The following is a 13172-nucleotide window of genomic DNA, read 5'->3' on the forward strand; positions in this document are numbered from 1 at the left end:
TGCAAAAATGTTTTTAAAATTCACGTTCCGTATGGTGATAAGTAGAGACCTAAGGCAAGCATGGAGAAATAAAGTAGTCTTCATTCCACCAATTCCCAGATCCAGTTGTTCCTATTTGCACAGACACATGTGGTATAGTTGTTGGTTTATTTTCTCCTGAAAGCTGGAGTCTCACTCCATAGCCTGTTTGTAACTTGCTTGTCGTCTCTTACCAACATGTTGCATCCATCTCCCAATTTCAAACACTTTTCCTTCTTCCCTTTTTCTGGGCCATAACTATCCCATTGCATAAACTGATCATGATTTCTTTTAAGAACAGCCAAATGATATGCCTTTGTGTCATCTCCAGTTTTCTGTTACTATTAATAAAGTACACAAATATCTAGAAAACGACACCTCCTGTGCTTGGCTGAGCACTGTCTTGGGAGTCATTTCTCCAAGTTAAACCATTATAATCTGGAATATGAACATTTTTAAAAGCTTGGTAATCCTTTTTCTTACTTTTCTATTTTTTCACATGGGAAGGAAAGTCTGGCTAAATATCTCTAATTGAGTGTTTGTCTATCATGTCAATAGTGAGATTTAGTAAAAAAAAAATAGTGAGATTTAGTGACAGACTATGCTTTGGGTACTGTCCTATGCATGGTAGGCTATTAAGGGCCTTAGAACTTTAAATCCTAGTAGCTTCCTTCACTTTCCCCTTTCGTTGTGCCAGCCACACGTGTTTCTACGTGGGGCTTTGTGTTCCCAGTAGGGCAAAATTTCGTCCACTGAGAACTATTGGTCTCTGTGAATTTCCATTTCTCTTGTTAACAACAGCTGGGAATGCTGATTACTGTCAGGATAAAGATGCACCCCCAACGCCAGGAAGATCCACCACCTTTGAGACAGTATGTGGTTGCCTAGCATAGGATTAAAGAATCCTCATGGAACAGCCAAGATGAAACCCCTGGGTCTTCCCATGGGAAGCACTGAACTGGTGGAAGTGCTATCCTGCAAGCTCAGCACAGAAAGCGGATTGCTTTATTTTTACAAGGCAAGGCCAGTTTCAGGTGAACAAGTCACCACCAAGGAAAAGTAGTCACTGTGGTAAACTTCACAAAATCATAGAGGCAGATGCCTTTTCTGTGGGACCTTTAGTTGCCGGGTCTTTGTTTTATTTCATTGACATGAAGCCTCATAAGCTTTCATTCTAGTTTTCAATCCTCTTCCTGAAAATTCATGGTTAAGGAGAAAAATGAAATACATGTCATTTTCTAGTTCTTTTTTTTTCAGAACTTGGAGGCATCACGAAAGCCTCCCCAGCCCCCTTAAAAGTAAAATTAGAGTCCCCCCCTCAACATGAAGAAACTGAAGAGTTTGTTTTCAGTTCAAAGAATGTTTAGTACAAGGACAATCCAAAGCTCTGTTTCCGCTCTCTTCTTCTCTGGTTGCTATTCTGGGAATGCAATACTATCCATCTGTAAAACTGCACATGGATTCCAGCTGCAGCTCCAGCTGCTGTGGTTTGTGCTCCTCGTTTTATGTTTTGTTTTGCTGTTTCTAAAATTGTGAAGGAGACTTGCTTCTGTTATCTTCCACCTTTACCCTCCATATTTTAATGTATACACCAAACTTACTTCCTTGCTTGATTAATTAAAATATATATGGTCTCTCTAGGTAATAGGAGCACCCAAAACCAGGTCATAATTGCATGATTTAGTTAGCTAGCCGATTCCAGGAAATCTTCTATCTTCACTAAGTAAGCATCCCACATCATTTCTAAGCACCATATAAAGAGCTCACATGTACTAAAAGTCCAGTGTGTACAGACATCACATCTAGGGGCTTTCCACAGATATTCTCAGTTCTTTCTCTAGATAAGCTTATGCGTAAAGCAGCTGTGCTGTGGCCATTATTTTTAGATAGTGGGGCAGTAAATCCGAGAGCCAGGAGTAGGTGGAGCCATAAGGAGTGAAACCATACAGCTGTGCTGGTGCCAGGCTTTTGTATATCATGTGAGTGTACTTCATCCTATTCAGTCTCTATGACAGACTCTATGACATCATGGGCAGAAGGGAAAATGAGCTTTAAGGTACGAGTAGAGGAGGTTGAGGCAAGGGAGGCAGAATCTTGCTGAAGTTGCAAAGCCAATTTTTCATATCCTAGAAGTAAGTACCTCCTCAAGGATCAAGAAGTATAGCTCCACATTGGTTCTTTGTTGTTTCTTACATAATTCCTCTAAGAACTTGATGTCAGCTATGGACTCTCTCATGAAACAAATGCCTAGTCACACCACATTTTCTCTGCAATATCAACAGAGTCTTATAAGTTAAAAACACCATGGGAGTTGATTTTATTCTTAATATAACCTTTTTTGTGGGTAGTACTTCATCTATTCATTAGAAAAACAAAAAACAAAACTGGAGGGGTCTTATATACAAAATAAGATTTTTTTTTTTTTGTTTTCAAGGGTTAAAAGCACTCTAACCATATAAGGTGGGGACTTTTTAAAAAGGGGGTAATGGTATGTTTCCTAAACCTGAAAATTTCTTGTTTCCCCCTAAATGACAAAGAAAATGCCAAGCCTAACAGAATGGAGTAGGCCAAAAATTAACACAAGAGAACAAATTAAATAAAATACTACTATGTCCCCCAATACCATCAATGGGTAGACCAACAATTTCCCTCAATATATACACATACATTTTAGTATATATCTCCATGCTCTTACCAACTAAGAGTACATTGAATTCTAAGCATATCTTAGAAAGGACATGGTGTTTTCACTTTGTAGATGAGGAAGAGTTGGCCTTCCCCATCCCTGCCTCTGCATTCCTTCCTCTTCCTCATTCACAAAGACAGGGCTCTGGCGAAGTGTTGTGAGCCTTCCGACTTTTATGCTACTATTCAGAGTCAGTTTTCTTCCATGTTGCACTCTGTGAAAATGTCGTGGTTGAACAAATGGCTACCAGAGTTTAACAAATAGGTAGAAAAGGTAGACGAATGCTCTGTTCTTTCACCACAATTTACAGTGTGATATTTTGACTTCCTACGTGCTCCTGCCCATTCTGTGTTCCCTATTCAACTACAAATTCTAAGAGAAAACCTCTCCTTTTTCTTCTACTCCTACCCTTATTAACATTTACTCCTATGCCATGCTTATATGACCCATCTTCTCAAATCCCCGTACAATATTTTAAAATGTGGCTTTTGCTCAGTCTTCTCCGCAGAGCCATTTGCTGACCTTCTAGGTCATGAATAACCTTCGGTTAATGTCCGAAGAGACTTGATACTATATCCCTTGATTCTGTTTATCTTCTGTTTTGTCTCCCCCATCTTCTAAACTCCTGTTTGCTCTATTGCCTTTGATATAGAAGCTTCCTAACACTCATACCTCCTCTCCTATCTCTTTGTCTCACTCTTTCTCTCTCCATTCCCCTTCTGTGCGTGCGACAGTAATCTACAGCATAACTTGTATCATCTTTTTCCCAATGCTCCCAAAGTTCATATCTTAGCAAGATGGAGAATTTGCCCACAGAAGCATTCAGTACTCTATGAACATGACTCACTTCCTGCCATCCTCTCAATACTAATCTGCTACTTAAGTCCCACATGGCTGCTTGCTTATACTTACTTCTAACCTGTCCAACGAAATGATCTTGTCCTTCCCCTTTCCCTGCTTTTTTAAACTCAGTAACTTAGACTGGCTATAGTCAAAGACACCTGGACATTAACTAGTTTCAAAATCCATCTGATCATCAGTCACTATGATTATCATGACTATCATCATTATCTATATGATGACTTTGCATAGATCGATGAAAGACCCTTCTGCAAGAGCTTTTCTCTGTTACTTACTGGGGTATTGTCCTAAAAAGTCTGCAAATCTAAGTTAACTACAGGGTATATGGCACATCTCCAGAGTCATAAACTATATGAATGTGTTACTTATATTACCATAAGTGGAAGCTCCCTGGAGAACATGGGCTAAGTTACCTAACCACTGTCTCTCAGTTTCCACCCCTCAAAAGTGGACACAATGATATTTATCTTGCTTACTAAAAGGATTAATTACTATGGCACAAAACCAACACCTGATTAGAAGGAGTTGTAAATAGTAACTAGGATGCCAGCAGGCTAAAATTAACCTATATTTTCATTTATATTTTAATCTATATTAGTCTATATTTCAATCTATATTGTCTTCTTTGCCTCATGAGTAATGGAGCTCTGTTGAGCTTTGAACTGAAAACTGTGTGTCTGAAAATTATTTTTGAAAGGAGATATAGTAGCAAGTTGGACTGGACTTTGTGCTTTCCCCCATGCTTTCTCAATCACCCAAGACCCAGCTTTCTCTTTCTCACATAGTACTTAGGGAACATCAGAGAGGCAATTGGCATACCTTCCAATCACGGTTCTGTTTCCACTCAGCCACTAGACTTTACGGCTTCCATTATCTCTGTTGTCCATAAAAGCTGACACCCAGACGGATAATGTAACTATGCAACAATTATGAGAATTATAGCGTACCCATGGAAGAGCTGTGTATGCTGAAATAAGGTGTCAGGGCCATATGATGAAACCTGAAGCCAGTGAGGGTTTCACTAATTATAACTTCTACAGAGAAAAATGGCTACCTCTGGAAAGTTCAAGTTCTGCTCTCACACTCCTGGTGGGAAGTAGCAGGAGAAATGAAGGATTGCTTTTCTGAATTATGGTGAAAAAATTTCCCATGTCCATGCCCTATGGGAACAAAATCTGACAAGCATAGAACTGAGTCCATCATATGGCTGAACTCTGCTTAATAAGGACCTAAACAACAGCACATATGGTTAAGATTGGAATGCCCCTGGCTCCCTTTTGTTGATTTACTGTGCATGTTAACCTATTAATGGGTTTGAGGGCTCAAGGAGAAACCAAAGTCAGAGAGAAGTGTGACTGTGAGAAAACAAAGAAGGAACAAGGCTCTCTCCTCTGAGGGTGAGGATTTAGTTGGGTTTCAGCTAGCAGGCAGTGTACCTTTTGACCAATGGTGAAACTATAAAACTCTTGAAAGTATGAGTGTAACCTAAGGGAACCACAACCCCCAAAATTTCATATGGGAGGAGGGACCATACTAGTCCTGAATAAGGACCAGTTCCCACTAGAACATGCCTCAGTGGTCCATAGGGCTTTGCAAATGTGCCCTTAATAGTTGACTTCATGGGGACACTGCCATAAAAGAGCCAAGGTCAGAAATTCTAGTCCTCCATATACCCAATTTAAAAGCAGAATAGAAGGCTCATCTCATTCAGCAAATGCCTGTTTTGGAGGCCTGGTTTAAAGAGTAAAAGATCCTCTCCATAGTAATGCAGACGAGATAATAGGGGATGCCATGCTTTGTTCCAAGACAGCTGAACAAGTCAAGCCAGTTGCAAGAATAGAATTTTTCTCACTCCCACATCCTAATTTTACACATTTCCAATTCTTCTCTAGCTAAATATTTATGTTCCCCTCACAAATGGAAGTTTAGTATTGAGTAAAGCATCTTTAAGGATAAAGGCAGCCTCATTTGGAGAAATCTTTGAAGCAGCAAGGAAGTCAGAAGCTTATGTGTTTTCAGGTACTAGCCTCTGAGAGAAGGCACTGGACAGCACTATTACATAAATGTCAGAGAAATTGTGGTTGGATTTATAATGGCCACAAAAACAAATCTTTTGGCATGTCAGTGATGTGTAATCTACATTAGATGGAGGTGGGACAACCCACTCTAAATGTGGGTGATATCATTCCACAGGCTTGGGTTCCCACTAAATAAAATATAGAAAGCATGCTGACTGTCAGCAGTCACCTGTCCCCTCATTCTCACTGTAGACACCCTGTGACCACCTGCTTCTTTTTCTGGTAACTGTGTCTTGCTTGTAGGATGAACAAAGCCCTCCTTCTTTAAGTTTCTTTTGTTGTTGTTTTGTTGTTGTTGTTGTTGTTGTTGTTGTTGAAGTCAGGAGACATGTAACTAGTGCAAGTGCTGGGGCAGTGTGATTCCCAGTTGAAATGTATGGTCATATTGATGGTTTTTGCCATAACAGTAACAGAATAATGGATAGAAACCTGAAAGGAAGTCACCCCTTCATGGTAGCATACCTCTTGTCCATCTTTGCTGACATTATCTTCAGCATGCCTGGCAACAATGGAGAGGAACTGTAGGAGGCGGTGGAGGGTGTCGCAGTTGCAGGGAGGTAGAAGGTAGATGAGGAGTTGCAAGGTGCCCAGTTGTTCCTCAGGCTCCAACACTAGAGAAAGAAGAGAGAGGCACACTCTAAGTAATACCAAGAGAAGTTGACACTATTTGGGGGAACTGAGGACAATTTTCCTCTCTGCTACATTAAGAAAGAGGTTACCTAGAACAGCCCCACTCAGTGTCTTCACACATTTTCCCCACTACTTTAGCAGCAGAGCTACAATATAGAGACAAGGTGGACATCTAGGTAAATCATGAGAATGATAACTCCATCTGCCTTATTTCCATCACGCAACTTATCCCTATTCATTACTCAGACTAATTTAATGGATTTTAGTGCATATGGATAAATACCTACTAACAGTGGTTGGGAATTGGTGGATATTCTGAAATCTTTTATAATGTGTCTAAGGACCTTTACTTGTAGACAAGGAACAATATACAAGGAATAGACTTTTGTTGGACATACCCAAGACATTTATGGCAAAGACATTGTCTTCTTTCCCGGTCATAATATCATCAGAATTACTGTATTGCAAGAAGAGATGTGTGCAGGATAATACATCTCTTGTCATTTCTTTTCTCCTCCTTATCCTTTCTCCTTCTCTGGGGTCTATGTCAATAGCCAGAGACAGCTACTTTGAAAGCAGGGATACTGACTGAGCTGTGCCATTTTGCTTCCACTGAAATGCTCACCGCTGTCTTACTCTGAATTCTTTGGCTCCCTCCTTCCTTATACCAGAAGCCATGATTCACTTTTAGGCACTGACTTAATGCAAACTCTTGCCAGCACTTCAAAGCATTAACTTATAGCATTTTCTACTTTCCTGAGGTCATTTGAAAACATCTGAAATTCTTCTTGGCTTTTCCCATTTGTTTTAGTCCAGCTTTCTTCTTAGTGGTTCCCCTTGGGCTTATCTCAGAAAATCCCCCAAATAGTCCATTCATTAGAGACCAATAAAGGCAAAACCAGTTATCGGAAAACACATGAACGAGATTTTCATGAGTGAACTAGACACCATGATATTCCAGGATACTTTCCCACAAATCTGGCACTATTACGTACAGAGAGTGTTGATAAATGCAGTGTATAGCTCCCTTGTGAGAAGGGGGTCAGGCATGTCTCTGAGGAACTCCTTTAACAAGGCTGCCACATCATGAACACTGTGCTCCTCTTCCAGACAGACATCAACCCCACGGTCAAATTCCTCACGCAACTGGAAAATCAATGGTTCAAGAGTCAGTTACATAAGATTCATAGGGCTAATTTAACAAGAAGCTTCATGTAGTCAATGATATCTTAGAACCATTTAATTTTAGTGTTTAGTGCTCACCAAAGAGAAGTATTTTCATGGACAGTGTCTGGCATTAAGTCTGCGCAGATCAAAAGATGTGGAAAAAGGAAGCCACATATTATCTTGAGCTATAGACTCTATGCATACTAGTTATAAATACATATCTGTATCTGTATCTGTATCTGTATCTGTATCTGTATCTGTATCTGTATCTATATGTATCTCCCCCTATATATGAATGCATTATTACAAAGCTAGTTGTGGATTTGTTGTTAATGATGTTTCTAAAGGAGTAGCTAATAATAATCAGGAAGTTTTAAGTAAGGGCTGAGGGCTAGAAGAGAATTTAGGTCAAGTGTAAATGTGAGAGAACTATTACACAACACTTGGGCATGTCACCAAACACATCATATTGGAATTTGGATAGTTTACTAGAATACCAACCAAAAAATTCAGGATTATTTGGCAAATCACAACACTAATAATGTAGATGAGAAAAGCATGGCGAAGGTTTACAAGACTGTACATTGAAATGAAAGTTATCTTTAATTTGTTAGCCTCTTAACATGGAGAGAAGCAGAAAAACATGGTAACAATGTGGCAGAAATGATAATATCATGCTCTGCTTTTCATCTCTGACAGCTTGATGTCCCTTATGCATTGTTCTCTGTTGTATAAATTATTATTCATGGGTAGATAGTGCAATAAACTTCTGTGAGACTTATTTAGTTCATTCATTCATTCATCTAGGATTCATTTCATTTTGCTGGATCTCAAGCCCTATGATAGGTCCTCAAAGTACACCAGTACACTTGTAAGTTTTAAACAAAATCTTTATGCTGCCTTGACCCTGTTAACTAGTAATGATACAAGGTAAACAGGTAACAAGCACAAATGACAAGGTTATATCCCCCATCTTCCCTCTGTGGGTCCAGGATATATAGAGGTCAAGGAATGATGTTGGGTGTTTTCTTTTATCACTGGATTTCTTATGCTCTTTATACAAACTCATTCACTGAATTGAAGCTGGAGAGTTTGCCATTTTGTGGCAGTAAGCTAGGAGGTCATTGAGCTCAAAGGATCCTGTCTGTGCTTGCTCTGGCTTACCCCTAATGCTGATGTTATACGTATGTGGCCATACCATGCTTTTTCTGTGGGTGCTGGGGATCTGAACTCCAGCCCTCATGCTTACACACCAAGAGCCATTAGCCCTAGCTCTTGCATTTTGAAGAAAAAGTGCAGAGTATGGAGAAGTACCATAAAAACAAAAAATTAGTGACTTAAAGCATATGTCATACTCAAATATAGTCCCGAGTTACCACTAATTGCATCTCATTCAGTGAGTAATCCTTAAGTAAATTCCTGCACAAAGATTTTCCACCATTTTTATGGATCTAAAGATGTTAAGGAATAATTGCTGGCAACCATCATCTGTCTACCTGGTAAAACTACTCATCACCGTCCTCAATTGCTCAATTACTCGAGACAACTTTCCATCAGCATTTACAAGACAGCCAGAAAGAAGAGGATGCCCATAGCACTACTGCCATCAACAGAGTTGAGATACACCATGATACTGTCCTGAACACACACATGTAACACACACAGGTAACTCTCTCCTCTCTCCCCCCTCTCGATCTTTAATTAAATTTCTAAATCTCTATAAGACTACAAAGAAAGGATGAAGGGGACTACAACTGGAGAGATGATTCAATGAGATATTATTAATAAAAGTTTTCCTTAATTTTACACAGGTGTGAGACCTAGAAGTTGATGAACAATTTTCCATTTTTTTCCATTTTACAAGTGCAGCGGTAAAATGTTAAATGTTCATTCATATTGTATGATTATTTACAATACAAATAAACTAGTCAGGAAAAAAAGAAAAACCTTTGACTTAACAATGAAAAGGTGCACTGATAGGGTATATACTTCAATATGTGAATAAGTAATTTTTAGCTTCCTTTAACTGAAATTTTTACCTGGCTTAGCTTTTAAATTGTTGGTTTCCTTATTTTCTTCTCTTGCAAACAACAGGAGAAATCAAAAATTATAACTGTCTTTTGCCAGCAAATGAGTTCTGTTAAAGGACGTCTGGCTTTTTATGAGGCTATCACAACCCCAAATACCTATCTGATCAAAGGAAGCTATCTTTAACAATCTAATATCAAATTCCCACCACAGGAATGTAGGAAAGACTGGAAAAAATAAAGAATAGTCTTATCATAATGCTGACCCCTCTGGTTGAATTAGAGAAAAGCTGGAGGAAGCTAAGGAGGAGGATGGCCCTGTAGGAAGACCAGAAGTCTAATTAACCTTGACCCCTGAGATCTCTCAGACCTTGGATCATCAACCAGGCAGCATACACCACCTGAGATGAGGCCCCCAACACGTATACAGCAGAGGACTCACAGGTCTAGGTTCAGTCAGAGAAGATGCACCTAGCCCTCTAGAGATTGGAGGCCCAAGGGAGTTTAGAGGTCTGGTGGGGTGAGGGGTAGGGACATCCTCATGGAGATGGGGAGGGGGTGGTGGGGAGGAGGTATGGGATGTGGAACAGTGGGAGACTGGGAGGGGAAGAAAATCTGGAGTGTAAGAATAAATAAATAGATAAATAAAACCAATGCTTCCATAGAATATTATAAAGCATTTATTTCTGTAAAAGTAATGGCATAAATGGAGCACCAGAGTAAATGAGTGTGTAAGGCATTTTCCTGTCATATTTTGGTAAAACTGGCCACTACACAATTATTTTCTAATTACTATCACTTGCTGATTAGTTATGAATGCTTTGAATCTCCTACTTTTCCTGATCCAGAGACATTTTTATCAAATAGTTTCCTTTAGCAAAGCACAGAATGAACATGTCCAGACATTTTCTTTCAGTTGTTTCATCCCAATACCCATCTGTCTAAGATTCTGAGTGGTGTTTCATCTCCTGGGTTTTATTTATATTATCGTCAGTCAGAGGGTAAGGAAAAGATAGAAGAAAATCTACATATACTCGAACTTTCTACCTAGTAATTCCATTAAATGTCAGCTGAAACAGAAAACATTCAGTGTTCACTTACTTGTCTTACTCGCTTTTTTGAGCTTCCAACTCGGAATATCCCCACGGTCTGGAGGCCTATAAATAAGCAAATAAAATCAAAAAGTCTTTTCTTTTTATGCTTGGGATTCTAAGTAAAATCAATGTGGAAACAGTGCAGAATGTTTGCACAGAGCTGTGACGTTTGCACAGACCAGCAGTGACTGCATAGTATTCAATGGCATCCTATTCATCTTCTCCAGATCTATAGTTGGACCTTTCAACGTCAGAGGCTTTTTTTTTTACATTAAATGATTTTAGATAATATTTTCCCCTGTGTGATTACTGATGTTATAGGTCAGAGAGATCTTCTTTATAGACAACAGCCCTATAATTGAGTCTAAGATGATATATATGTGAACAAAGATACACACACGGGTATTTCAGAGTAGGACTATTTATAAGAGAAAGCAAGCTTGTGAATTTGGAGCTAATTCAGGTTCACTATCCTGTACCCATTTTAAATGACATTTACAAGAAAATTGTATATACATGAAAACTGTGTCTTACCATCAAGTGAGAGCAGTGGCATTCTCCATATCTTTATCTATATCTATATCTGTGTCTGTATCTATATCTATATCTATGTACCTATGCACCTACAAATCTATGTCATCTATATACCATCTATCTAACTATTTGTAGGTATCCTCTGCATGTATGTGCATGCACATGGTATATAAGGATAATCTCAAACCCACACAAAGACATAAAATAAAGTATAATAAAAGTCTATTTAAAAATATGATCTTCAAAAAAAATCCAACAATCTCACTTGCACAGATTGGAAATTTCAACAATAGTCATTTAATGACATTGAATTTTCAGACAACATCCAGATCGGGTTCCCAAATTGTGAATCTTAATCTGTGTTTTCTTCTTCCTCTGTTTTTTTTTAAATCTCCCCACACTATTGATCTGGTGAAGAAATAGCATTGAGTTCTCTCTTGTGATAGCCTTACTCTCTAGATTTGGATACTTTATAATGCCATTTATATGGGTCTCTTCTTCCCTTATCTTCCCAATAACATGAGTTAAATAAATCACAAGGTTTTTATGACCAGGTGTGATAATCAGGGGTAAGGATGTATGATATATGTATTCTTCCTTCAGAAAACACAGGTGTTTTTCCATTTTTTTTCTTCTGGAGGCGGGGCCTCTCCCTGTGAACCTGGCTGATCTCTAACTCACAATGGTCCATCTGTATTTGCCTCCCGAATGCTGTATTGAAAAGAATGTGGCACCATAGGTGGCTTCCAGTTTTTTGAAGACCCTTCATCACTAGTTTTTTTCTCTTCTTTTCTTTCTTTCTTCTTTTACTGTTAGTCCATTTTCTCTTCATAATCAGGTATGACAGTGGTGCTAGATTCAAAGTGCTAGTGGCCATTTGAAACCACATGAATATAGTTGATCTAAGAGTAAAGCCAGTAAACAAGGGACCTCATAGTATTACTTGAATCTTGCATTCAGACACTCAGCAAATAAATACTTATTACAGGGTACTGAGTCCTGTAGGGGGACCTTCTCCTTAATCTACATCCGCTTGGGTTTCTTTCACTTGTGACTAAAAGAGTGATAACTAGTATATCATTAAATGGAAAGAATTTAAAATGTTATAGACATACTTTTCTATCAAGAAACAATAAAGAAAATACTTGGCAGTTCTCTTCATAGGGTCTTTATGTATGTCATAGGCATTCTGTATGTACTGTTTACAATATTATATGGTATCAATGAATCTTGATTTATCTCAAAAATGATAAAATTCTTTGCGTTTTGATATTAAGTATTATTAACTTTTTTCTTTTATTTCATTGGATATGCTTTATTTACATTTCAAATGTTATCCCATTTCCCCCACCCAAACACCCACCCCTTCCCCACTGCCCTCCGTAACATTCCTCTACATGTGAGGGTCCAGCCTTCGCGGGACGAAAGGCTTCTCCTTCCTTTGGTAGTGACCATAGGTGTGTGGGTTCATTTCTGAGTCTTCAATACTATTCCATTGATCTACCTGCCTGTCTCTGTACCAATACCATACAGTTTTTATCACTATTTCTCTGTAGTACAGCTTTTGGGGGATGATGATTCCTCCCAAATTTCTTTTATTGTTGAGGATAGTTTTCACTATCTCGGTTTTTCTCTTATTCCAAATGAATTTGTAAATTGATCTTTCTATTTCTATGAAGGATTGAGTTGGAATTTTGATGGGGATTGCATTGAATCTGTAGATTGCTTTTGGCAAGATGGTCATTTTTACAATATTAATCCTGCCAATCCATGAGCATGGAAGTCTTTTCATTGAGACTGTCTTTGATTTCTTTCTTAAGAGACTTGAAGTTCTTGTCATACAGATCTTTCACTTGCTTGGTTAGAGTCACACAGAGGTATTTCATATTATTTCTGACTATTGTGAAGGGTGTCCATTCCCTATCTTCTTTCTCAGTCTGTTAATCCTTTGCATATTTTATGGGCTTTGTTTGCCTCCATGCATATGTGTCTGGAAAGAGGAGCTACTTTGTGGGAACTGGCAACTGATCCCAGGCCCTCTGTTTTAGCAGGATCTGCTCTTAACTACTGAGATATT

General features: G+C 38.7%; 1 protein-coding gene across 10 annotated transcripts in view; it reads right to left on the bottom strand.

The window, feature by feature from the left end:
- The window catches only part of Arhgap6 (Rho GTPase activating protein 6), a 533690-nt gene that overhangs the window by 32403 nt on the left and 488115 nt on the right, over nt 1-13172 (bottom strand). For all 10 annotated transcript variants that reach the window (XR_015646115.1, XM_087598826.1, XM_087598825.1 and 7 more), the window contains 3 exon segments: nt 10569-10624; nt 7269-7419; nt 6106-6254 (listed from right to left, as the gene is read on the bottom strand). Coding sequence is in view for 9 of the 10 variants with exons in the window: in XM_087598826.1 (XP_087454952.1) it covers nt 6106-6254; nt 7269-7419; nt 10569-10624 (356 nt within the window). In the remaining variant the exon portion in view is untranslated.

The sequence above is a fragment of the Rattus norvegicus genome, chromosome X (assembly GCF_021556685.1).
Source record: "Rattus norvegicus strain SHRSP/BbbUtx chromosome X, alternate assembly SHRSP_T2T, whole genome shotgun sequence".
NCBI lineage: Eukaryota > Metazoa > Chordata > Mammalia > Rodentia > Muridae > Rattus > Rattus norvegicus.